The sequence below is a fragment of the Podarcis cretensis genome, assembly GCF_951804945.1.
Source record: "Podarcis cretensis genome assembly, chromosome: 10".
Taxonomy (NCBI): Eukaryota; Metazoa; Chordata; class Lepidosauria; order Squamata; family Lacertidae; genus Podarcis; species Podarcis cretensis.
The window spans coordinates 33,034,068-33,060,691 of NC_137179.1; the positions used below are offsets into that span (position 1 = coordinate 33,034,068).

The 26,624-nt window shown below is 43.1% G+C and overlaps 4 protein-coding genes across 14 annotated transcripts in view; 1 reads left to right on the plus strand and 3 right to left on the minus strand.

Moving 5' to 3' along the window:
• Positions 1 to 922, plus strand: part of SERHL2 (serine hydrolase like 2) — a 24,173-nt gene extending 23,251 nt beyond the window's left edge. For all 5 annotated transcript variants that reach the window (XM_079993398.1, XM_079993397.1, XM_079993396.1 and 2 more), the window contains one exon: positions 396 to 922. In XM_079993398.1, the coding sequence (XP_079849524.1) occupies positions 396 to 515 (120 nt within the window). In that variant the 3' untranslated portion in view covers positions 516 to 922. The remainder of the gene's footprint in view (positions 1 to 395) is intronic.
• RRP7A (ribosomal RNA processing 7 homolog A) overlaps positions 1 to 9,997 on the minus strand; it is a 14,090-nt gene extending 4,093 nt beyond the window's left edge. For all 3 annotated transcript variants that reach the window (XM_079993409.1, XM_079993410.1, XM_079993408.1), the window contains exons 1-7: positions 9,829 to 9,997; positions 8,613 to 8,755; positions 6,750 to 6,875; positions 5,990 to 6,113; positions 4,159 to 4,256; positions 3,042 to 3,240; positions 1,993 to 2,119 (exon numbers count right to left, since the gene is read on the minus strand). In XM_079993409.1, the coding sequence (XP_079849535.1) occupies positions 2,034 to 2,119; positions 3,042 to 3,240; positions 4,159 to 4,256; positions 5,990 to 6,113; positions 6,750 to 6,875; positions 8,613 to 8,755; positions 9,829 to 9,892 (840 nt within the window). In that variant the 5' untranslated portion in view covers positions 9,893 to 9,997 and the 3' untranslated portion in view covers positions 1,993 to 2,033. The remainder of the gene's footprint in view (positions 1 to 1,992; positions 2,120 to 3,041; positions 3,241 to 4,158; positions 4,257 to 5,989; positions 6,114 to 6,749; positions 6,876 to 8,612; positions 8,756 to 9,828) is intronic.
• A 1,273-nt stretch (positions 9,998 to 11,270) lies between these two features.
• On the minus strand, positions 11,271 to 22,831 carry POLDIP3 (DNA polymerase delta interacting protein 3). Of its 2 annotated transcripts, none has more exons than XM_079993390.1 (9): positions 22,667 to 22,831; positions 20,334 to 20,706; positions 19,933 to 20,007; positions 18,537 to 18,632; positions 16,647 to 16,829; positions 16,164 to 16,241; positions 14,505 to 14,634; positions 13,812 to 13,878; positions 11,271 to 13,287 (listed from the first exon to the last, which is right to left on the minus strand). In XM_079993390.1, the coding sequence occupies exons 1-9, from the start codon at positions 22,729 to 22,731 to the stop codon at positions 13,113 to 13,115; spliced, it is 1,242 nt and encodes a 413-aa protein (XP_079849516.1). In that variant the 5' UTR covers positions 22,732 to 22,831; the 3' UTR covers positions 11,271 to 13,112. The 2 variants fall into 2 exon arrangements, with proteins under 2 accessions (XP_079849516.1, XP_079849515.1); XM_079993389.1 differs by having other exon boundaries at positions 19,933 to 20,010; positions 22,667 to 22,829.
• Positions 22,832 to 25,406: 2,575 nt separating this feature from the next.
• Positions 25,407 to 26,624, minus strand: part of LOC307225499 (putative RNA-binding protein Luc7-like 2) — a 30,188-nt gene continuing 28,970 nt past the window's right edge. For all 4 annotated transcript variants that reach the window (XM_079993394.1, XM_079993391.1, XM_079993392.1 and 1 more), the window contains one exon: positions 25,407 to 26,432. In XM_079993394.1, coding sequence (XP_079849520.1) covers positions 26,234 to 26,432 — 199 coding nt within the window. In that variant the 3' untranslated portion in view covers positions 25,407 to 26,233. The remainder of the gene's footprint in view (positions 26,433 to 26,624) is intronic.

The window sequence follows — 26,624 nt, forward strand, 5'->3', positions numbered from 1 at the left end:
GCTTGGATAGGTGGACTAAAACGGAGGGGAAGGGGTCAGTGAAAGAGGAAAAAACAGCGCAGCTCGAGCAGCATTTCCAGTGTGCAGGGGGTCACTTTCCTACCTCTCTGCCTCTCCCCTGGAGTTGAAGCAGAATTATGCAAAATGAGCTTGCACCGAATGTACAGAATGTGTGATTGTTTTTAAGCCCAGACTGAACACAGGTGTGGTTAAGTGTTCAGTAAAACTACTGAATTGCTTTTGACCCTTTCGCTGCCAGTTGTAGAGGCTTCTGGATGGGCTAATCCAGCCTCCCTATTATAACGCCTAGCATTTAATGTTAAGTTTCATTGTTCCATATTTCTGAGTATTCTTTCCCATGGTCCATCTCTCACTGTATTCTCCCTTATTCTTAGCGTTACCAGTTTGTGGAAGTTGCTGGCAATCATTTTGTCCACCTGAATGAGCCCCAGGTTGTGGCCGGGATCATCAACACCTTCTTAAATAAGGACCAGAAACCCAGAGCCAGCCTATAAGCAGTGCCTACCTGCATCATCATGACTAACCCTTCCTAGAGAACAGATGGATGCCTTCGAAAGATTCAGTCCTGCTTTAAGTGAGGAGGCTGCTGTGGGACCTGCAGGGTATCTTGCACAACTACCTTGTGGCGCAGTGGGGACAGCTTGCACAGACATTTAGCACAAACAATTCTTTGTTCTGCTTCTACTGAACAGCTCAGTCAGATTCAGTTCTTCATGAGTGCCTTAGTCCAGTTACACATACGGTGGGTGAGTGGATTTGTCTTAAAATGTCAATTCATGTACTGGATTATGATTTTCTGGGCCAGAGTCAGGTGTTCTAACTAGGTAACAACTGTTAGTTCAGTGAAGGAAACATTTTAGCCACTCATGCTAGTTTAGGTATTAAAACTAAGTTTGTTGCAGCTTGCACTTGTACTTCTTTCCTCATACAATTTTAAATACCTCTAGGCAGGGCGGGGAGAAGCCAGGAGGGTGGGAGGAAGCGCTGCCGCTGCCTTGGGAGGGAGAAGGAAAGAACTTGTGTGCTGTAAATCCACACAGCGATTCCTGGATCGTCTGCGGGCTGGATCTAGAAGGCAATTGGGCCTGATCCGGCCTTCAGACCTTAGTTTACCAACCGATGCTCTAAACAGTTTCAATCTCTCAAAAGAATTTATTGTTTGGTGATACAGATTGAGGGGACTAATAGAGGAGGAGAAATTTTACTGAGATGTTCTTTTTGGCTTCACAAAATAAGCCTCTGACAGGTCTGCTTTTCCAAGGTGCCGCTTGCATCCATAGCATAGGTATTTACAGGAGAGATGCAAGGTTGTACAAGCTAGGAAAGCAGCTGTTCTTTGACAGGTTGTGTGGCACACAAATTGTCCAGTAAAAATTCCTACATAGAAGTCATGTATTGGTGAAGATGACGAGAACAAGAAACCTGATGTACCGTATTTTTCACTCTATAAGACGCACTTTCCCCCTCCTAAAAAGTAAGGGGAAATGTGTGTGCGTCTTATGGAGCGAATGCAGGCGGGAGGCTCTGCTCAGCGCACGGGCAGGGGATGAAGGCTCCCCTTGCCCGGGAGAGGCTGTGCGCGGCTATCCCATAAGCCAGGACAGCCAGCAGGATCGCTGCACTGCTATTCCGCTGGCTGTCCTGGCTTACAGGATTCAGAATTTTTTTTCTTGTTTTCCTCTTCCAAAAACTAGGTGCGTTTTATGGTCTTGTGCATCTTATAGAGCGAAAAATACGGTATATCACAAATATAAAAACAAATATTTACATGTCTGTTTCATTTGAACAGCAGCCTTAGAATTCCTCAAAGGGGAAGAAGGCAGCTTATGAAACTGTCCGTGTTACAGTGTCAGAGCAAACAAGATGATTTCATTTCCAAACCCCCATCGTCTGCTGCATCCATCACACTCCAGGAGATATTAGAGGAGAAAAGAGAAAAAGTCAAAATTATCCCAGCAATGAACTTCTTACTGTGGCTGCTGTTCTTTTCAGAATAGCTATAGATCTGCAACTCAGTAGGGCCGAAACTTCCGCTGCGCCCGTAGGAGAGCAATTTTCTGCTTGTCCTCTTCAAACTTCCTCCTCAGTTGAGCTATGTCTGAAAACACACAAAGGAGAGATTGGATAAAGCAGAGAAAGAATCAGTGTCACAGCAGGAAAAAGCTCCTCTAGCATATTTGAGTTAATGTTCCCCACTGTCCAAGTTCTGGGATGGTTTGATGCCTTAAAGGTGGCAATGTTTGTAGACATCTCCTGAGCAAGCATAGTAATGAGAACATGCTACTGTTGAAATAAAAACACTCAGAAGAATGCTGGAAGCTAAAAATCTGCCCTTCCACAAAAACACCTGACAATCTTAACTGTTCAGAAAAAAGCAACTAAGCTCCTTCAGATGTTGCTACATTTTCACCAAAATTCAAGCTGGCAAAGAATACCATATTTACTCGAATGTAATGCACACTTTTTGGCAAAAGTACATTGCAAAAATTAGGGACGCAGGTGGCACTGTGGGTTAAGCCACAGAGCCTAGGGCTTGCTGATCAGAAGGTGGGTGGTTCAAATCCCCGTGACGGGGTGAGCTCCTGTTGCTCGGTCCCTGCTCCTGCCAACCTAGCAGTTTGAAAGCACGTCAAAGTGCAAGTAGATAAACAGGTACCGCTCCGGCGGGAAGATAAACGGCATTTCTGTGCGCTGCTCTGGTTCACCAGAAGCGGCTTAGTCATGCTGGCCACATGACCCGGAAGCTCGGCCAATAAAGCGAGATGAGCGCTGCAATCCCAGAGTCGGCCACGACTGGACCTAATGGTCAGGGGTCGCTTTACCTTTTCCTTACATTGCAAAAATTAGGGTGCGTGTTAGATATAATGGCATCAGCAAATACTTTTTTGGTTTCAAGATTTTGAAAACTGAGGTGCGAATTAGAGTCCCGTAAATACGGTATGCTATTCAAATTAGATGACATTCTCTTGCATCAAACATTGCACAGAATTGAGAGATCAGATGAAGAGGAAATGACTCACGTTCCCTCTTGGTCTCACGATGCTGCCAAGCATAGAAATTGAGCAGCTCCTTGCGTGCCCTTTTGCGCTTCTCCCTCTCCAGCGCCCGCAAGTTGGCTGCTTCAGTCCGAGGGAGCCCAGGCCTTCGACCTTTCCTTGTCACCTTCACCCACCCTTCCTCATCCGGGATGCCATCTTCCTTCTCAGCTTTGGCTTCTTCCTGCGTCAATAAAAAGAGCCATCTCAGGCCTGGTCAGGAGAGGCTGCTTTAAGCTCACAGCTTCCCCCTGAGTAAGGCTGGGCAATATATCACCAGCTAAACACCACCATATACCAATATATCACAATGTCTGAAATAAGGATGGCTATTAAGGCATTGGCTAGCTTCACTGTTTTCCCCTCATTGTGATTTTTACACACTCACTCACTCACTCACTCGCAATATATTGCCAGGTCAAAAACTATGAAACCAGTATCACAATATGGGCTTCAAACCAGTTTTGGGCAATATATTGATACATCACCCAGCCCTACCCGAGCTCAGAAATACTGTTTATAATTTCAGAAGGTGCCCTGCCCAACTTCACAGCCCTTGAGCAAAAGAGCCCAGTGCAAAGCCTTTTGCCATGTGAAAAGGGCTTTCTGAAGAAAGCAGGATTGTGTTATCAGCAACCCAGAAATACAGACAATGAGTTCCATTCAACATTTCAATTCTAGATTCACCCCAGAGGTGGGGAACCTCCAACCAACAGATAAATCTTGGCCCACCAGGGGGTCCAATTTGCCTCACAAGGTTATTTCCTTCAAAGCATGCTCACCCATCAGCTGCCATCACTGGTGGAGAACAGGGTTGACTCCTGCATTGGCTGCACACCCTGCTCCCAACATGGAACAGGATCATGCAGCCAAGGCAGCAGGATTTAATCCCTGCTCCTCAGCTGATTAGTGGTCCAGACACCAGGTGAACTTCATGGCTGAGTATGTAAACTCTAGTCTTCCAGCCTCTAATCACTACATCACACTGGGTCTCTACCCAGTCAGTGCTGATCATAACCAAGACAAGTGATGCTGAATCCAAAGGACCCTTCAAGGGAAGGGCATGCTTGGCTAATACCATTATATTTTCAGCAATACATACCTTTGCAACCTTCTTGTCATAGGCCTGCATGAAAGCATCCACTTCTGTCTTCAGCTCAGCAGGATCCACAACTGAAGCTGCATATCTAGCAATCCATTCTGAGATAAAAACAAACAAATAATAAATCAGTTTGCAATGCAAAAAATGTTCAAGACAACAGAAGAACAAAACACAATTTTGGAAACTTTAGAGGCCCCCTTAATACAATTGAAACCAGGGACTCAACAGTGGGGGACAACAAGATCAAATTTCAATTACTGCTACTTCTAGGAATGACAGCATGCTGGACTTGAATGCCTATCTGTGATGGCAAACCCTGTTCTCTCAGGTCAATGAGCAGTGGTTTGCTGGCAGGTGACTGACAGTTCCTACTAGAGGCACCTACGGTTAAGAAATACCAAATACCACTGCACAAACCACTTGCTGCTTGGCTATTTATTTACTTAATTTATATCCCACCCTTCAAGAGATCCCTGGGCAGTTCATAGAGTAAAATAAAAGATAAAACACAAGTAGTTAAACCAAAACAACAAAACAATACCCCCCTTCCCACAGATACATTTAAAAGGCTGTAGGATATTAATTGGCCAAAGGCCTATTGAAATCAATCCTATTGTTATAACAAGCCCCAGTTTCCCCTATACTCTGAGGTTGCCCCTGTACTCTGGAAAAGGAGATTCCTTCCATGCTACAGTACATTTAAGTTGGGACATGCTGCTGCTACCTTAATGTGTGCTTCACAGGAAGTGCTGTCCTTGACTGCTATAAAACGGGGGCTAACCTGCAGCCCCTGCTCTTTGTCTACTGATCTGGTTGACAGATAAAGCCCTCTGCCTGATCCTTAGGGAGCAATCTGAGATGGAGAGAGACAATCCTCTCTAAAGAACAGGCAGAGGGATCGTTTATCTGTGAGCTTAGAGCCAAGCACCACTGTGCTGAGATCATGGATAAAACCTTTAAGAGTAACAGGCAGCATTTCCCCCACCTTCACTCCAGCAATGGATTGGAGAGGGCTGGAAACACTTTCTTCTCTCTCTCTGTGTGTGTTAAGTGTTGAGTGACTGCATGTCTAATAGGGTGAGTGTTGTACAAAGGGTGCAAACACACATGCACATACATTGTTGAAACTCACAGCCAGTATGTAGCCCTCAGGGAGGTGGTGAACCCTGAAGGTGGCCAAAAAAGGTTAGACACCCCTACTATAAGACAATGTCACAGGACAGGAGATGGATCAGGGAGCGGCTCCGCATTCTCTTCCTTGCTTGTTTAACAAATCAAAGGCAGTCTGACTATACAGCACAGAGGCTGGGGAAAGCCTATGTTCTACCAGGACTGACAATGGTTGTAGATGGACATGGAAGGCGTGGGTAGCAGCCTTGCATTTGAGTGAGAGAAGGTGCCCTGCCTAGTCAAGGTGAAAGAGGTGCCTGGGGAATGCAAAAGTAATAAAGGATGGGTAAATGTAATCTTGTTAAGAGGTGAACACCTAATTTTGTTAAAGATTTTGTATGCTCCTTATTCACAGTGGTGTACACTGGCTGGTGTACCAGTATTCTATTTCTGTCCCATTCTTTCACAAAGGAGCTCAGAGCAGCTGTTCCCCACCTTACTCTCATCCCAAATGTTATAGCACAGCAGCTCTTATGAGGTTTGTGAGGCTGAGAGAGAAATTTGCCAAGTGAGCATCATGGCCATATGGGGAGTTGAAGCCTGGTCTGCCCAGTCTGTACAACACTCAGATTTCTCCACCAGCCACAAACTAAATCCTTACACACCTGAAGGCCAGCCCAGGGAGAAAGGGGGAATTTCTAGGCATTTGTGGTTAACTTACTGTGAATGCCCGTTTGCACAGGGTGTCTTTTGGAAGATATCACCAGGGGGTCTTTTGTTGATAAGGACTTGGCAGCCTGCACCCCAGCAGGACTCTTGAACACAACATAAGCAACCTTGAACCCCTATAAAGCAAGAAGCTCATGATTATGGACTGGGCCTATTTTCACTCACATACAATCCAAAGAATGAGAGGTTTAGCCAGTCACTGAAACACCCACTCAAGGGGGAAAACACATCCCTGTTGCTCTCTCCCCTGGCTTCGTCACGCTTCCCCTCCCTTCCCTCATCTCTTTTTACATGAAAAAAGAGAGCCAGCCATACATGCTGCCTCTGAGCTTCAGCTCTGGGTCCAGCTGCATGTGTGCTGCTAGGTTTTTAAACATGGAAGAGGCGAAGAGGAATGTGCACAGCCTCCAGAGCCTAACACACCCACGAAACATGCCGTGTGCACTGCCTGCTTTCCGTCCTCCACCCCTTGATGAAAGCCTTTCCCCCACTATATTGCTTGGGAAAGGGGAGAGGGTATGGTCAAGCTCCACAGGGCAATTCAGTACTGTTAAAGTAGCAGCCTTTTTGCCTGACACACAGGCAGACGTCAAATTGCAAGGCTGGCTGAACTTGCAGGGAATAAAGTCCAAGCTGCTGTAACAGGGAGTCAAGCATTAGCTCTGGTCCTTTTCTTAAGAGTGCTTCCCCCCACCCCCAAAATGCTACATTCCCACCCACCTCTCCAAATTCCACCCTGGTTCAAGATTTACCTGACGTGCTTCTGTGTTGAAAAACTTCGTCTTGGGCATTTCTTTCTTTTCTCCCAGACTTGGCTTGTCACACATCTCCACGGAGCGTACAGAACCGCAGCCCGAGAACAGCCTGGACAAACATTCCTTCAAGCAACAAAAGGAAATTTAGGACAATTCATGGCTATAAGAAGGACATTTCCTGAAACATGAAATCATCCCCCATTATTTTCCCTCATCATCTCACCTCTCTAATACTTGTATTATTATTAGTTACCTCTCTAATATCTGTACTTGATATTAGTTACCTCTCTAATATCTGTACTTGATATTAACTACCTTTCTAATATCTGTACTTGATCCTTTGGCATTTTATGGCTGAAAACCGCCCCCACCTTTTAATGCCCTCGACAGCACGTCCTACTCTGCCCCTTTCCTTTCAGGATTTAGGTTTGCTACCATTTACCCTAGGCATTTCCTCAGGGCAAAAGTAATAATAATAATTGAGGAACAGGAAACTAGGAAGAGTTACCAATCTTGTTGATTCACATTCACATATTAATTAAACATTAATTTACATTCCAGGGTTCCTCTACAAGGCACTGGTCCCTGGAGGTCACTTGGTAATTCACTCACAGTTAGTCTGCAGTGTACAGACTTCCCTCAAGGGTTCCCAAGTTTGGGAAACCCTGCTCTACATCAAGGCTGGGGAACCTTTGATGCTCCAGATGTTGGGACTCCAACTCACCTCATCCCATGCTGGTGGGGATTGATGGGAGTTGTAGCCCAACAATATCAGGAGAGCCAAAGGTTCCCCAAGCCACCTCTGCATGCTTAATTGAGCATATCCACACAAGATATGTTGGGTGAGATATACTAACAAAGATTTAACTATCTGTGTTTGGGTGGCTTATAGTTAGTATATCTCAATGTATATTTATTATAGAACATAATATCCAGCATAAGTACAGAATAGTTAATAGTTCTGATATCCTAACCTAACTGTCTTCTTCAAAGCAATTCTAATTCTTTTCAAAAAGCTTTATCTTCTCCCTCTTTTTCATCTCATTGATCTCTAGCTATTGCCATCTCCAGATATGGCTGGGAATGTCCCATCTGAAACTCTTGAGAGCTACATAGCAGACAATTTCTGAGCTAGATAGAACAAATGGTGTGACTAGGTATGAGGCAGCTTCTTCAATCATACCCTACCTAGTCATTTACATCTAACACTCAGCTGCAGGCCAGTAGCTACAATCTCCTATGCAGATACTAAGATAGCCTATATTTTAAGAACACCTGACAACTAGGATATTGCAGCTGTCCCTTGTAATTTTTTGCATTGATAGTGAAGTTCACTGATTGGATGACCAGGAAACTCAAATGCAATCCAGCAGCCAGTGATTAGTGTCTTCCCATAACTTATGAGCTGTGTATGTCTACTATTTTTGAGATACACTATTTAAAAATAGCAAACATGTTCTAAAAGCCAGAAAAACACACAGATTCACCATTCTCTCTTCTACATTTTCTCCGCAGCTCTCCAAATTAAATACAGTCATATCTCGAGTAGCGTTCGCTTCACGTTGCGTTTTTTCTGGTTACAAACGCGGCAAACCCAGAAGTGTTTACGTCTGGGTTCTCTGATTCACGCAGCAGCGATCTGTGCACTTCACACATGCGCAGGAGCGCTCTATTATGTCATGTGCGCACGCAGAAGTGGCGCTCTACTTATGGACTTTTTGGGGTGCAAATGGTACCCCAGAACAGATCGTGTCCGTAAGTAGAGGTACCATTGTATCAATATTTGTTCTCTTCTTGGCTTGGTTTACAGGTTGCCGGGGCCCTCATATAATCCCCTTCCCTCCCCCCCAATAAACTCACCTTTGTACAATATGGGGGAACATTCAAGACAAAAAGGGTGCGGTTTTGAGGCCTCTTCACATCTGTGTCCTCCCTGACTTTGTGCTCCTTTACATAGAGGTAGTGAGGGAAATGATGCTCTTCAGAGAACTTAACTAGAATAGCTAAAAGAAAAATTGTGGAGCAAATAACTATAACCTGGAGCACACTTTGATACATCAAAGACAACAGCCTGAAGACACTAATCATGTTACCCAGCCAATGTCTTTTAGAAATATCTGTTTATTGGTATGTCTACAAGTGAATGGGGCAAAGTTACAGTGGGTGTGGGTGACTGGAGCTAAACTGCAACACTTCAGTCATTTTTCTCTTCAAATTTGTTCACTCCAGACATTGGAGCTGGGCTGGCACAAAAGTGCCTAAAGCAATGGAGCACAGTCCAGAAAGAGGATTCAGCTCCCCTCACCCAAATACATCTTTCGTAGTAAAAAACATGCACCCCACCCCATGGTGTGGAGTGTTGGGCTAGGGCCTGGGAGACCAGAGATGGGGCAGAGGATAGTTTGGTTGCCCAACCCAAAATCCCACATACAAAGCACCACTCATTTTGCAGCAAAAGGCCATTATTTAAGATTACTTCTTCAGATCCTGACCCTACCGCCCCCCCCATCAACTCCAAAGGTCAGCTACATGTGCAGAAACGTCCTGGCCGATCAACTTGCATGCAGTATGGTTGTGCTTTGAAACCTTCAAAAACTATAAAAAACACACCTTTACGAGAAGCGAGTTAGAAAGAACAAACACTCTTGTTTAACGCTACTTTTTGGGGGAGATAGGGGACAGTGGTGTGAGAACCTGTTGCCTAGTCACAGATCCAATGAATAAAGTGTCGAATTTCTCTCCACAATTTTCCGAATTTCTCTATACGGAGCTCCCCATAGGAGGAACAAACACACACCAATAATGCTCTTCGAATATATAATTCTGCGTCGCCGCCTCACCGAGATTCGTGCAGAAACGCCTGAGCTATGGCGAGTGCGGTTTTCCTTGCGGAAGGCAGGGCGGCTGCAGCCCGGGGAGCCCGGCAGCACCTCGAGCGAGCCCGGGCAAGCCGGGAAGTTGCCCTGCAGGTCCAGAGAAGAGCCTTGGAGGCACCTTGAAAGGTGGCGAGCCCACCCCCCTCGTGGCCCCGGAAGAACCACTATGCCGGCGACCCCGCTCCCCTCCGTCTGCTCACCCGCATAGCCGAGGGGCGCAAGCGGCTCGACGCCTTCCCCACGCGCCCTTTCGGACGGCGCCATCTTAGCGGACCGGAGGAAGTGACGTCATCCGGCAGCCCAAGACGGACTGCCGCAAAGGTTTATGGGAGTAGTAGTTCTTCAGGGTGCCCAGGATGGGCGGTGTGAAGGAGAGTCCTAATTCCCGGGGGGCGGGTCTGGGTGCTATGAAAAATAGCCGCCCCCTCACCTCTCCAGCAGTCGTCCTTCGTTTTAGCGCGGCCCTTCCAGCTCCAGCGCAATCCTAATCCAAAGCATGCTGTGTTCAGCGGAGCTTACTCCTAAATGCGCGTGCGCAGGCGCTCCAGCGGTATGATGGAGCCCAATTAGATTCCCGTGCATCTTCTCGTTTTGCTCGGTGGTCCCAGCTGCGCCCAGAGAACAGGCGCCAAGGCCCAGCTCAGATTCAAATTAAGCCAGTGGCTCTCCCCTCCCCGCCATTAAAATCGCTGAGGGTCTTGGCAGTTTAATGATTTTTTTATTCCTGGTGTTAAGTGTGTTTTGCTAGATGCTATATACTTTTAAATTGTTTTTCTTTCTTTTTTACTTTTGTATTTTATTGCATCGCACTTTGCATCCAAACTGGAGTGCAAAATAAGCAAAAGCATACAAGTAAAACTCAATACTTAATGTGGACATGCTAATGGCCACCTGAACAAAGATCAAAGGCCACTGCTGGTCTACAGACCAGTTTGGGAACCTCTGAAGTAAACCTTGGTTTCCTCACATACTCTCCCAAGTAGTACAGCTGAACTCAAAAGATACCAAGTAGTGGTGCTGAAATATCTACAGCTATCTTAATGAGTAATGAGAAGTCTTGCCAGCTAAAAATATAGATGGAAAATCATATTGTCATCCAGTTTACCCCTTTGCTATGCTCCAGAACCATTACATGTTTAAACCTTTACAAGTATTTTTATTGGATCAAAACAGCCTTGTAACATGTCTGTTTTTTAAATGCTTTTCTATTTCATTTCTCCTTTTAACAGAGATGAGTGAGTATGTGGCAAACCTGTCAAAATACCCCAGAAGTCTATAGTCAAACAAAACAGCTCCATAGAAGATGAAATAGCATATTGTTTTTATGCCACATAACCCTGTTTTCTTCTTCACTGATAGACTATGCAATATTCTCTCATGACCTCTCAAACATTCCCTACAAAAAAATCTTCCTGCACATAAAGAACAGCATGTCAGGGAACTGGGTCTTCTTCCTTCCCATCTCCATGGGAGAGAATTCAAACATGGCAGCCCCCAGCAGCAGCCTTAAAAGACACAATCCACAGAAAGCTTTATTATTTGATTCTGCTGACAGGCACCCCCAAAAGTGGAAAACCAACAGGACTCTATTGACTAATCAGTTGATTTCCTTGCAATCCAAGAAGGCAGGGCAAAATACAGGTTCTGTATAACAAACGTTTATTCAGAAACATAATACATAATGTCCTCCAGCCCCAACCTTCCCTTCCCCTGTAACCAACTGCTAATGAAACACAGCAGTTCTGCACAAAATATCATTTGTCGTTCATAAGCACGTCTCCCCAGTAAGGGTGAAATTATGACCGGTCCTAAATTAGTGATTCAGATTTAAAAAACCCATTGGGAAGCAAATGCCTTCCATGTTGTGAAGGTTTATTGTGTGACATAACATGTGTACCTGCTAAATGAAACTAAGAAACTGTACAGAACAAAGAGCAAAAGGAATGTAGAATCCACTGAGCACCAGGTTCTACAATGGAAGAAAGCAGATATATTACACTGCAGGGTTTTAGCACAGATAAACAGCAATGCTCTCGTCTCGTAGCTGGAAGTATAAAAATGCAAGCCCCCATACAAGTATCTGCATGTTTATTTAGTATAAAACCAATGCAGTTATTCTTAACCCTTGTCAGTTTTCCATTTTCACTGGACTAAATGGGTTGCTAGAAAAAGGAAGTATGTTTTTGTCTTAGCAAAGACTGGCATGTCAGAGGAAATTCAGCATGGCCAAAAAACAAATCATCCTCATTTGCTATAGGCAACTCAGTTTCCTGCTATCCCTGTTCTATGCCAAACCAATAAGTAGATTCTCCTCTATATGAACCACAAGAGACACCCACCATTTCCCAGTACAGAAAAATAAGCAACAGTGCTGTACAGTAGCAGCAGTCATGCCCAGAGTACTGAAAGATGCAACTCTTACAACTGACAATTCCATGAGAGCAGGAGGCTGGATTTTTTCTCGACTCTTACACTTGGGGATAAGGTAGTGCAGGGTAAAAACAGATGCCCTGTAGAAATAGTTCCTAGGGGTTTATCACTGGAGTTTATTTGGGTGTCATTAACCTCCAAGAAAGGTGTAGGTGCTACAAAACATAGTGGTGCATCAGAATCTGTCAGGACTGAATGAATGAGGACCTCTATTTACTGCAGTGCTTCTAAGGCATCAGGCATGAGAAGTGATTGCTGAAGCCAGAAACACTTTCTTCTTGCCCAATACATAATTTCATAGTAGAAACACATTGTAAATGGTACAAAGTGAAAGAAAGCCCATGCATTCTCACAAAGAGAGCATCTGTGAGACTTCCTGGACTGAAGAGTACACCAACACCAGGGCACATGCTTCTTTCTCTCAGTGCACTAGCAGATTATTACAACGACAAAAGACGACGATGAAGTGTAAGATGTGCTATGTTCCTGTGCCTAGACCTATTTGCATTGCCTTCACAGTCCCTTCCATTAGCTGCTGAACCAAGAGAACATTTGCTGCTGCTTCTCCTTCACTAATTTTACAATTTCAGAACAGCTAAAACCGCTACCAAATCCTGGCCTCTGCCACAGACAGAGCTGAATTGAAAAGGAAATGCAGTCCATCATCAGTAAAAAGCAAAAAGGACTCTCATCTCTCACTCAAAGGGTGCAAGTGCCGAACAGATGCTACTCACATCCTTTGCTAGCTGCACTTTTCACTGGCTGGATACAGGTAGGGTGGTTGAAACAAAGGAAAAAGAGTTAAATGTTCTAAGCTTGGTGATATATCACTGGAGGAAGGGAAGATTATTCCATTAGAAATATGTGGACAAAAACTCCAACTATGAAAACAGAACACATACATTAGGGAGAACACTACTGTACAGGAAGGTAGCAATTGTAGAAAAACAAAGGTTGCAGCATGGTCAAACACAACATCAGTTGCGTTCCCACACTTGTCTCCCTATTTCCCACGCTCAACAAGTTTTCCAGTCCACTCCTTGCCTGCCACTCCTCAAAGTTTGATTTTGAACTCTGTAGGTTGCACAGAGGCGGAGGTCCCTGAGGATTTGAAGAGTGCTTTTAAGATGGTATCAGGATCCACTTCAGCTGGTGGATTGGAGGCGGTTCCTACACTTGTCCGACGTGGTTCACCTTCCTTCTTCACTGAGGGGGTGTCACTCAATCGACTAGGGAGAACAAGAAGAGATACACTATTTAGCCTCACAACAGAACAAGTGTCAAGTCAAGCAGCAGAGCTTACTCTTTTCAGCAATTACCATCTATTGCCTGCATAGCTAGCTTAAGCCAAGTGTACTCTTCAGGATTTCAGATTAAGGGATAAAAAGTTATGGAAAGGGAAAAAAGAAGAACACAGAGAACCCCAGGGAGCTCCACCATCAATAGTTGTTGAATGGTGAAATGCGGATCAATTTACACTGCTGAACCAAAACTGTTGTTCTGATTATTAAGCAAGCAATTACAGGCTGGGAGAAGCCTACTGCCATATTTAGATGGAAGGACAACCGTTCATACAGATGATAATCTGAACAGCAGTGCTGGATATATAGGAAAATTAGTAAAAAAGCTTTGATCTGAATATCAACAAACTCCTGTTTGGTATTTTGCTTGGGTACAAAAATTATATGGCACCTTGTGAAGGAGCAAAAATGTTACACCATAGTTTTATGAACACAAACCCATATGCACATACAGCAAGATAGGTTGGTCTGATGTGATGATATTCCCATTCATATGAAGGTTGCATTTCATCGGCTGGCCTGATGGAGAAGAACAAAGAAAACCAAGTATTAAACCTTAGGAAAGTGGTATAGGTTTCTTCACTGTGCATCCATTCTGCTCATTAAACAAGATCCCTGGATTTGAATGCACTGATTTGCCACCATTATACACAGTTTGGGCCTAAGCTTCTCTATTTTGAGATACAGTATTATTATTAATTAAATTTGTATACTGCCCTGCATCTGCAGAGCTCAGGGCAGTCACAGGATAAAAATACAAAATACATAATAAAAATAAGGACAAAATGAACCAATATCCCTCCTCATGTCAATACCCTAACTACTTACCCAAACTCTGAAACAGCAAAGATTCTGCAGTCTCTCAAGAGCATTAATTCTCACAAACTTGGTATTACTGTATATCCAGTTGGTGTAGGGGCAAGTTATCATCTATGGGCCTGCAATATCACTCTCACTCCAATATGAGCAAATTTGGTGACTTCTAAACACCTGATACAATAATAGTCTAAGAACTGCTCAGCCCCTCATGGCAGTCATTAACAATTAATTAATAATTTCCTGACTTCTTACACACAGAAGAAGTACCATCTGAGATCTTCAGGGAAGTAAAACGTTTCTGCGTTCTGCAAGAGGCTCACACTCACCATCCAAGCATCTGTTGTTGTATTTCTTATATGCAGTAATGGCATCTTCCTTTTTCACAAACACCACCTCAGCCATTCCGGGGTGCACTAAACGGGCTCGCTTTAGGGCACCACATACACAGAACAACTCCTGAGGAAAGAGCACAGTACAGTATAGTTTAATTTAACTTAGCTCATCTTTGCTACTGCATCAGTGATTGTAAGCATTTGTTGTTAGTGTGGAATTTAGTGTGGAAGTCAAGGCCACAGCTGCCAACTCTGATATTTGAACACTCACACATTAAGAACATAGAGGTTGCCTTGCTGGAGCACACAGAGGAACACTTAGTCCAGCCTTCTGTTTCCAACAACAGATAAATATATTTAAGTCAGGGATGGGAAACCACTTTTTGGCCACGGGACCAATTCAAATTGTGGCTGACCCTCCATCTGCTACAATTTACCAATAACCCAGGCTTCTCTCTTGTCAATCATCTGATGTCATTTGTCAGGCTCTGACCCTGGTGAAAGCAGTGTGGCTTGCATTCAGCACCCAATCTGAACAGTGTTGAACATAAACAGCACTTGCCAAGGAACATTGGGAGCACACTCCAAGGCTCCTGATTATTCCTTTGCAGCGGGTGCTTTGTTTGTATGATATCAGCTGAGTGACATATGGTTGTGGCCGGGGAAGAACAGCAGAGCAGACCAAATTGGAAGGCTGAGTGGACCTAGTTAAGTCTGCGGGCCAGAGGCCCCTCCCTCACCCCACAATCCATGTTTTAGGTAATAAACTCAGAATCAGAGTACGAAAGTACTTTATTACCCAACAGGTAGTATAAATTGAGGTTCGACGTAGCTATCCACAATTAGAGCCACGTTCCACAACTATGTCTGCTCCTTTTTAAAGGCCGCATGATCTAATAATCACATCTTGTGAGAGTGAATGCCTAAAGTTTCTCATGCATTACACGAAGAAGTCCTTGCATTCCTAACGTCCCATATATCCTCAGAAAACTACATGTAGAGCAAGGATGTCCAACCAGTAGACTGGTAGATCCCTGGCAGATTGCGGGATCCTTATTGTGTACAGAAAGTTACAGGGGGAAAGCTCAACAACTGTGGGCAATCCACCCACCCCACACACGCTCCTCCTCCCTCCAATGACAATGGGTAGATCACTGCCAGTTTTTTAATACTGGGATCGCAGTCTCTTGGGAGTTGGACATGCCTGATGTAGAGCAACAGAACATCCAGTTTATCTAAAGCTACACTGGGATCATTTCCCCCACACCAAAAGTCAGAGGGAATGTGACAGTAAACCTGGCGTCAGAGCGCTGCCTGCAAACTGTTCTGGATTTCACAAACTTTGGAAACTTTCCTACTGTGTGAAGAACACAATGGAGCCTGCCAGGACTTCATTCAGGAGAGTAATTCTGGAACACAGAGGGGTGTGTTCCTCAAAGTCGTCAGATTGCTCTCAAGTCAATTAATTTTTCTGAAGATATTTAGGCGTCTTGGAGCTTTTGCAGACATCTACCTAGCTCCTTAATGCTACCACCTAAGATTCTCCAGGCTCTCCCAAGAAAGCACACATTCCATTTTACTTTATAAACATTGGGTAGAACACGGATACAAGACACAAGCAAATCCCTGATTTCAACAATATACAGTACTCACAACAATATCCTCTTCAGTGACTCGAGGGTGCAGATTATTCACAGTCATTTTAGTGCCTTCTAATGGGCTGAAGGCCGGCTGCCAAGAAACAGACAAATGTGTCATATGCATATAGTCTGGGATTGGGGGGAGGGGAGATAGATCAAAGTAAACGGGGCTTTGAGGAAGTGGGGGAAAGACAAGGGTAAGATTCAGCAAAATCCAGCCTTCAGAATATAATTTTTACTGTTTTTGCTTGATTCTGTTAATCTCTGAGAATATTTCAACAAGAAATCATTTATGACAAATGTCTGCACAGCAAGCATGAGAAGCAAATGGGTTTCAGATTTTACCAGTTCTTCAAGTTACCATGTCCAATTCCACCGTTTTCTCTGGAAGAAGGAAATAAATTTCCCCCATGCAGCTGCACTTGAACAGGGTTTATTCTTCTTCTCGTTATGAAAATCCAGAATACACAAAAATATATTTGTGTCCTTGACTCACCTCAACTGGTGGTGGCTCTTTGGGGGGTTCTTCCTTGGTCACCAGGGTTCGGGACATGTTTGTCAGGGCCTTTGTCCGGATGGGGGACGGTGGAGCTGTGGGGGCCGTGTAGGCATCATTCTGCACAACTTTCGTGAGGGGGACTGTCTTTGACAGAGAGAACTTGTTGCCACTGAGTCCAGCCTACGTAAATGGAGAACACAAATCCCTGAATACTGCAAGTGCCAGAAGCAGAACTAATTCCTCCTCCTCTAAGAAGCAGCTATCCAGCAAGATTTCCCATTCCATAAAGATTTAACCTTAGAAATAAAGCCAATGTGACGTAGAGAAGACTATTCAGTCCCTGAAGTCAGCTAATGCATTCAAAAATTCCTTTTAGTATTTGTGCACACTGGTTAATTGTTGCGGGTTAGAAATACTTGAATTATCATGTATTGAAAACAGATTTCACATTTTTGTGTAAAGACAGTACATTCCATTATTAACTTTTAACTATTTTACAAGTTAGGAAAACTCCCTCCATCCCACCTTATCCTTGCACAACTACTTTTGATCAATCAGGTCAAACTAATCAGGCTGTTAGTTTGGGAAAATAAGGATCTTAACGAAGCTTTTATTAGTTGTTTGGAAAAGAAGAGAAATTGTGATGTAGTAAAATCATAACGTATGCAAGAAGCATTTAAGACGAGAAGGATAAACTAACAGAGTATTTATGCATGTTTATCTTACCACATTCAATGGATTTTACTTCAAGTAAGTGGACATAAGCTAAAGAACTTTGAAAGAATCTTTCAAAAACTAGGTCCCTAGGGTCTAAAAATGGCAGAAACCACCTAGAGTTTTAAGGTAGTTACTACAATCTTGGGAAAATGTGAGATAATGTGCTGGAAGTGTCATTTTTATTTGGTACTTTACTCATAAAGAAAATCAGAATACCATACCCCTTAACATCACAGCATAAATTCATTCTGGATTGCGACACACCATTTTAGTTGTCCATTTCAAAGGTGTGTTTTTTTAAATGGACAAAGATTATCCAGAATATCAAATTTAGGCTGCAATCCAGGTTCTATTTCCACCAGAATAATCCTATTAATCCCAGTGACACAGTTCCATTGACTAGGGTGTTTTGGAGGTTTAGCTTAGGACAAGAGTATGGGCACATGATCGGCATTGACTACAGATAGTGTAAATAAAATATTCTTTATCTTTCTTTCATAAAATAAAGTCCCTATGTAAGACAGGCAATGCATTTAGCCTACAGAACTCTCTGCCATGAAATGCTTTGAAAATGATTAGTATGAATGAGTCTTTCTGATTAGAAAAAGTCAAATGACACAACACAGTTTCAGTTACTGGTTTGCCTGAGCAAAGAGAAGACAGACTAACTGCAGACTCAAGAGCAAGAGAACGAGCAAGTTTGTTTTTGCCAGTAGTGCAGGCTATTGCCACTCTGTTTGGTACAGGTGCAAGCAGCAGCTCGGGGGCCATTGGAGCTCTACAGAGCCCCATTCCCATGGGGGAAAGTGGACATGGGCCACCTACTGGCAGTGCACAAAGAAACCCCTTTTCTCCCTAACTTTCCATCTCTTTTCTTTCTCTGCACCTTGCACAGAAACAGAGTAGACTGCTGGGATGGAAACAGAGCTCTATTCCTCCACAACAGCTCGCTTTATGGGGCATGGGCTGGATGGCAACCTGTTATAGGCCACATTTGGCCCATGGGCCAGCAATCTGCTGCCCTGTTTTAGGGTAAAAGATTGCAAGAATACCATAAACCTGGAACCAGTAAGTTCAGCCAATACAAGCGTAGAGCACATGCAAAACAACAAAAGTACATGTCCACTGGGAAGTAGAGGGAGTGGAGAAGCTAATGAGACAGACCCTTACCGCACTGTGCAGAAAGCTGTTTGTGGTAGTGATCTTCATTTGCTTATTAGGAAGGGGAGATACAGTTTCTTCATCATCTTCTACATCATACGGAGACTAAAAAGAAAGAAACAAACAAAAAAACCCCCAAGTAACTTATAAATGCAAGTGGTTGATTTGATGTTTCTGGTTGCTGATATAATGCAGATATTCTAAAGAGTCTAGACTGATGCACTTAAACAGTTCTATACATGCTTACTAATAGGTTTTTCTGAAGATATGCCTCAGCAAATACATGTATGTAGCCACTCTGATTTGCTGCATCTTAATACCAGGACATGAAAATAAAAAGGACTTTTAAGTAGAATTCATAGAACTGTAAAGTTAGAAGGGAACCTCAGGGTCATCTAGTGCAAAGCCCTGCAATACAGGAACCTCAGGCTGTTCAATTCAACTCAAATTTGAAGACTCAATCTAAACATGATATTAAATGCACCTTTGCATTTAACACGCACAATTTCTAAAATGTAAATATCCATGTGCAGATGTTGGTGAGGATCAGGATTGTGGCATGAGGGGGAATGTAACCTTCTCCTCCCTGTCATCATCTGAAGTGAAATTCCCTCCCCTGCTACAATTTGCATTGTGCAGAAAGTTCCCACAGGAGTCAGTGGGACCTTACTCCTGATGCAAACAGCAGCTTGAAAAGTGGGAATTTCCTCAAGATCACAGTATGGGATGGGTTAAATACCCCACCCATCACAATCAATTACTGCATCCCTCTCAATTAGTGGCAATTAGCATTTTTTAAAAGTACATTACATGCAGACACACATTTGCCATAAATTTCAGTTTGGCCCAGAGTTTCTTCAATCCCTCTCAGCACTAATGCCAAGCATTAATCTGCCCAACAACTTTGTAACATAAAGGATTAGCCAATGGCAGACAGAGTAAACAGGATTTCTTTCCCGTGCAGGTGTACTGTGATAATACAAGATTGGCCAATAACATCAAAATAGGTAGACATAGAGGCCAGAAATTAAAAATGATATTTCCTAAGTACTGAAAGCATTGTAATAAGCGAGCACAAGAATGTAGGGGTAAGATCCAAAGGCACCACAAATCTACTTTGTGAATTGTCACTGCAAGATACTACACATATGGGAAACTGTGAGTTACATGAATGAAATGGATGCAGATAACACTCTCAGCCTGTAGGCTGTGAACATATTACATAAGGTAAATAAAACTTTTAAATTAGTTTACAATGCCAATCTCCAAAATCAAACATAAAATCACTTCAGGGTGTTTCACTGGAAGCAACTGAAATAAATGAAATAAATATTAAACACATATTCAAAGATTACTAGATTCTACAACAATTGACAACTCCACTCTGTTACTGAATGGCACACACCTGTTTGTTTGTGTGATTGTTCACAATGTTGACCTTCATGCATGCAGGATGAGTGTGCAATGGAGTTGCAGCCTTCTGCTGTGATGGGGAGAGAAAGACACATCATTAACACCTAAAGATTTCAGTGAAATCCCTTGTTTCATCATGATGGCATACTCAAAGCTTAAAGGAGGAACTAAGATCTCTACTTTTAATTATCAGATTATGAAACAATGCAGACTGTCAGAACTCAGATTCATGGATTTCGTTTTCTGTATTACACATGCGATATAATGCCACATCAATGCTTTCCCCAACTGTTTCCCTTGAAATACATGCAACTAGTGCTCCAGGAGCTGCCAACACATAGGATAATGCTGGAGAGACAACAATAGACTGCAGAGATATTGACTATAACCTACTTGAATTGTTTTTGTGATCTTCATGGCAGGGGCCACCGTTTCCACAGCAGCTTTCACAATGGCTGCACTAGGAGTGCTCCTTTTCAGACTGATCTTCTCTCTGGCATCAACAACTTTGGTCACTTGCTGCTTACGGGAATTCAGCATTTCCCGGGCGTCTTGCACTTTTCCTTGGATTTTAAACCTGGCATCTTTCTGAAGCAGTTTCTCCCGGGCATCTTTCACGCCAATTTTGTGTCGGGCATCAGTAAGGCCAATCTTCTGTCGTGCATCAAATGTCCTCTGGAAACCAACACTTGGTGCTGATCTGCTTAGAAAAGTTTGTTGAACGCCAATTCGAGGTCTACCGCCAAATAATGGCCTTGTGTTCAGCCTGGAACAGAAATGTCAGGTGTTAAAAGCAAACAAACTGCTGCATTTTAAGGAGTTAAGCTGCAATGTGTGCAGAGGACGGTGACCAGGATGATAAAGGGTCCAGAAACCAAGCCTTGAATGATTGAGGGTATTGAGTATCTTTAGCCTGGTAAAGAGGAGACTGAGAGGAGATATGATAGCTATCTTCCAATATTTAAAGGGCTGGAGCAGTTTTCTCATGCTCCGGAGGCTAGGACCCAAACCAATAGATTCACATTCCGAGTAAACATGGATTCCGACTAAACATCAGGAAGAACTTTCTGACAGTAAGAGATGTTCAACAGTGGAACAGACTCCCATGAGAGATGGTAGACTCTCCTTCCTTGGAGGTTTTTAAGCAGAGGTTGAATGACCACCTGTCATTTATGATCTAGCTGAGATTCCTGCATTGTAGGGGGTTGGACAAGATGACCCTTGAGATCCCTTCCAACTTCATAGTTCTACAATTCTATGATCTAACCCAAGAGTTCCACCAAGTGATAGAAGAGGCCAAATTGAAGGTTCAGAGATTTTAAAATCTGAACTCCAAGAGAAGGCTGGAGCTGGTGAAAGAAAAGGGAAGACACTAAGACCTGCGAAAAGGCCAACAATGGAATCCAGTGTTATTATACAAGTTGACTGACAAGGATAATCTAATATACATACATTCCTTTGGAAAACAATTAATATTTAACAGAGATAGAATTGTTTGCCCCTCATAGCTTTGAAATTCATATTTCAACCACAGATCTGTGTTTGTGAAGAATGCATGTACTACACCAAAATTTTGGGATATTGTTAAAATGGGTTGAAATGGGATACAGGGTTAAATATATATATATATAACAGGGAATTTAAGAGATGTAACTGACATCTCTTACCAAGCAGCATTTCAATTACAATAGAACATCCTGATATTAAATGGAAAACATGGTTTTATAGGAGGGGAAAGGGGGAAATCAGAATTAATTCTTAACTATATTTCAAAGAACATGTTGGCTGGTTTTTTGCTTCTCTGTTTAACACATTTCACTCAAACTGGTGGACACTGTCTGGTGAGTGCTGCCTGTTCCCTTAGCAACATTGTAAAGATGTGACCTCTTCACTGCAGATAAGCAAAGCTGTTAATTTATCTAAATGCTCTCTAATGAGACAAATTTCTCTACGTTATTACTTAAGCAACATTTCCCATGCTAAAGCATGCCCTCTATTTTGTGGATTTAACTTGTGTTATCCAGTAGTGAATTCAACTGAAGGCACAACAGACCATTCTCTTCAGAAACGGCTCAATCTTATAATAGAACAATTGTTTATGGAGGCTATAGATCGCCTTGCATGTCAAAGGAAGTGTAAAAGTAGCAAAAAAAGAGGAGAGTTCAGGAACAGAAACATTGGCACTATGAAAAGCAAAGGCCAATAATTTTGTATGATGCACAAGGCGAAGAAGCAGGGCCGGCCCAATGCACAAAGCCACCCCAAAAGTCTCTAAAATCCATTGGTTGTATGCTATAGCGCATAGTTTGTCACCCCGAAACAAATACTGTCCCATCTCAGCACACAAGATGCCCCACTTGGAATACACACAATGTTTTGGGCCGCCCTTAGGGACAAAGCGCCAGAATCAGTACAATGAAGGCGCCGAGAGACCTGCGGAAGGAGGGTGCTGCCCCCTCTCCACGCAGACCCACGTCTATGGTGCGAAACACACACACACTCGGCCTCGGAGACCTCACTGCCGAGAACGGCCAAGCAGAACCGAACGCTCCAGTGGGCGATGACTGACAGGAGAGCGCGCCAATCGGAGCACCGAGTGCACATCCCCAGCCGGATCCTGCCGGAGCAGAGCACGGATCCCGCCTCCGGGCAGCGACGTGGGGGGAAGGGAACCCTCGCGGGCAAGGGGGGGCCTCTCCGCCCTCCAGGCTCCTTCCACGGCTCACCTCCCCTTCGTGTTCACACTGACGCCGCGTTTCCGGATCAGCTCGTCCAGAGACAGGTCCGCCATGTTGTCGCTAGGCCCCGAGACAAGTCGCTGCGACCGAAGCCCGGACGTGAGAGCCAACTACTTCCGGTGTCGCCGCGCCCTCTCCCTCCGCAACCTCCCACCTCTCCTTTACCCTGGAAGTGGATCTTCTCGCGACGCTGGCGAAGGACTTCGCGAGGGCTTAGATTCCCATAATCCCTCGCAGCCCGAGTGCTCATTTGCATGCGCTCCGGTGGCCGCGCGAGGGGTAGTTTTTGCACCCGCTAGGGGGGATTTCGTCTTTGTTTCACGAATTGCACCCCGGATAAGGGAAAGCCAGGTTGTGCTTCTCCACTGGTGTGGTCCCGTGGCTTCGCTATGATTTGTTCATCCTCACTTGAAAAGCTGCTGCGTTCAACTACGTGCCTTCGCTGCAGAGCTGAGGTTTATGCCTTAAACTTATGAGTAAGGAAAATAATGATCCGGGGTGACGCCCGGGTCCTCACTGCTAATGTGAGAGGAATTTTTGAACGGGTACAGGTCGTCCCTATGGTGACCCGCCTACTTAGCGGGATGCCTGGGTGCTTTGATCTGCCCGACCCTTCCCTACTGAGACGGTTGAAAAACAGTTACCTTCTTTTTAATACTTTAGTTGGGTTTCATAGAAGTTAAGTCATACACACCCCATACAAAACACAAATTATGTTGTATTGTATTCTGTGCGGCTTTCATTGGAAGCAATAAGTTTAGGATACAACTGCTGCATTTTGTATCAATGGATGTTGGGTTGAGGTGCCCGCGGGTACAAATAGCTGCTGAATACATGCATGTTGTTCAAGGACACACTTAGTGCCTTTAGAACTGTTTAAGAGGTACACATGCCTATTTTAAAATATCTTACTGGGAAAGAATTGTGAAAGAGGGAGAGTACTTGGGAGCTATTGCATAAGATTTATACAAAGTGTTGAAGGGTAAATTATACCTGAGCCTTGTACATACTGTGTATTCCTTGTTTTCACTCCGCTGTTAACTCACCTGTCTTTCAGAAAGGAAGATAGATATGGACAATTAAAAAAAACTGGAGAAGCATTTATCAGATGACAGATCTTGCTAGAGGTAAAGCAACATCTAATCATAAGCTAATAGAGAAGCCAGATGATGCTCAGTTTCAATCTAATCAATTCTGCACCTTGCAAGGTATTTGGAAACCGGGGGGGGGGGGGGGGGGGCGTTGTTCCATTACATTATTTGAGTATCTCTGTAACAAATCAAAATATGACATAAAAGGAGATGAATCTTTATTGCATTCTTTTAGAACAATACACAGGAGATACAGGAGGCCTGCAGACAGTAGGGGGAAAATTTAAGGATTATAGTGGCAGATTATAAATGGCAATCAATTTGGCACAACCCATCCCTATGAGTAATCTCTGCTCATCTGTAGGGGTGGCTTCTCTCAAAATTACCTTTTGCTGGCACTGGGCTCTCTCACCAAAACATAAATTGGTATCTCTCCCCTATGCTGGAAAGGCTGCAGAGAGAGAGGCTCACATTTTCATGCAAGGTGGAGCTGCATGTTCATATACTTCCTTTTGGGAAAAGATGTTTCACATTATTTCTAAAATTACACACCAACCCCTCACCCAATTCAGCTCTCAACATATTAGACCCAAATTCAAATAGCCTTAAATGCAGAGATTAAGTATTTGGAAACATTCTACAGAAATTGCCATTGACTTCTGGTTAAATATTTGGAGTGTGGCTTTATCGGAATGCCTTACTCATCACAGAAGGGTAATTAAAAGCACTTCAGGAATGGACACTTGGTGAGACTTGACTTCCTTTCTTTCCCTTTATAAATGAGACAGAATATACTTTTATTCCACTCTCAACACAAGACTCTCTCTGGAGAGACTACTTCAATTGACAATACGTAAGTAAATGTATTGCTTGTGTACTATGTACTCACTGCATATGAAACTTAGTAAAAATGTAGCAATGGACAAGTTACTGTAGTTATATGTTCTTGTATTTAAATGAAAAACAATAAAAATTATTGGGGAAACATCACTATAAAATACAAAGTAATAAAAACAAACTACGGTAGTTAAAAAAATATAAACAATGGTTTCGTGCTCGACTTTGCTGATGCAAGGGGACTGAAACAAAAATCAAATCAATTTGAGAAGCCTCATTATTATACTCTCTTAGCTCTGAAGAAAAGCACCTTCTCAACAGTTAACAGATGGTATTGAATTATATAGCTTCTCTCAATCTAATGGAAACAGTGCCAGTTCAAACTCCAACTCTGTTTATTTGTAAACACAAATGAAGGCCATGTACACATTTATATGTGGAGTACCAAATGTATTCATCCAATCACATCTTCAGCAATAAATAATTTTTTGAGCTGTGACTAGACTGGAGCAAGTCTGTGTGGGCATGCTAACAGCAAATTCTATAAACATCTTAACCTCCCCAAGTGGAAGCTGCCATTGTAAAAGCAACAGGATGTTGCTGTTCCTCAAAATGCAGATAGTCTGTTTCATAAAAGGGATATATTATTACAACTGTGTACCTCAAACACAGTGTTACCATCCAGGTAAAAAACAATATATCACCATGCACGTTCCAGATACAATTTACCTGACAGAAAGCATGGACATTATCAACAAGCAGTTTAGTTGCGAGGAAGGAGTGGGGAAACACACAGCTACTTCAAGGGACAAAATTGTTATTTTATTTATTTATTTATTTTATTATTGGTTTGTTGTTTTTTACAATTAAGGATGTGCAGTTAACACCCCACAAGAAAAGCAGAAAAAATCTTATGGAAAAAGAACCAAGTATACTGAACACATACCAATCAAGTGGTACAGAGATATGGGACTGGTTTTGATTTCAAAGTTTCAATAGAAATTAATAAAAAGGATGAAATGCAACAGCTGTTCAATTTCAAAGTCTAAATGGGCACTGTAAAAAAACCAAAAACTTTCAATTTCCTCCAGCACACATCCCGTCTAAAACATACTGCCAAACCTAGGCTCTCAAGAAGCAACTGAGAACACCGTATTATAGAGTTAATTAAAAGCTTTGGGACCCACCCGCCCTCCCGCCTTCCCTAAAAACCACTCAGTGCTGCTGTTTCGATGGGAGGAAAATTAGAGTAGTTTATAAAGGTTTGAATGCATCCAAGGCAAAGAGCACAATATAGTTTGTTCACTATAACTTGTATTGAAAAAGGAGAATAAAACATTGAGATCTACGTCTTGGTACATAAAATTGTTGTCTTTTTGAAGAGAGATCTTTGAAAATAATGTTTTACAAGTTTATTGGAAAAGAGAAAAAAAGGACACTGCTTTAGCTGTCATCAACTGAAAGGGGTCAATTCAGACTTCATTATAACCATTTTTATACACTGTACATCTACCCTAGTTGGATCAGTGTGTGGAACTGCTCACTGGTGTCCCTTTGAATAACTGTAAACTAAACCACAGTATGCAACTCCATAGGAAGCTAAAGGATCAAGTGAATGTACAGCCAATTATATTTCTCCTGCTTCACGCTCTTCTGAGCTTCTCCTGTCTTCTGATCTGCCATTAGCACTTTCATAGGAACGCTTCCTGTCTTTGCAATCTCGGTCTCTAGGTGACTTTTCTCTGGGGCTCCTTTCTTTGTCATGTGATGTTCTGTTACGGTCTCTTGATCGTTCTTGATCTCTGGAAGCTCTTTCTTTTGAGGATCTGGAAAGAAAATACAATGCATTTGAAAACCGACATTACTTCATTTGGTTTTTAATTTTCTTTTTAATATGAAAGAGACTGGCTGAACAGAACATAAAAGGGCACAGCAAGAAACTGCTTAACAGAGCTTAAGAAGGCATAGCAAAAAATGTTATGGGGTTAAACTATGATCACTTGCTACATCTGGAATCC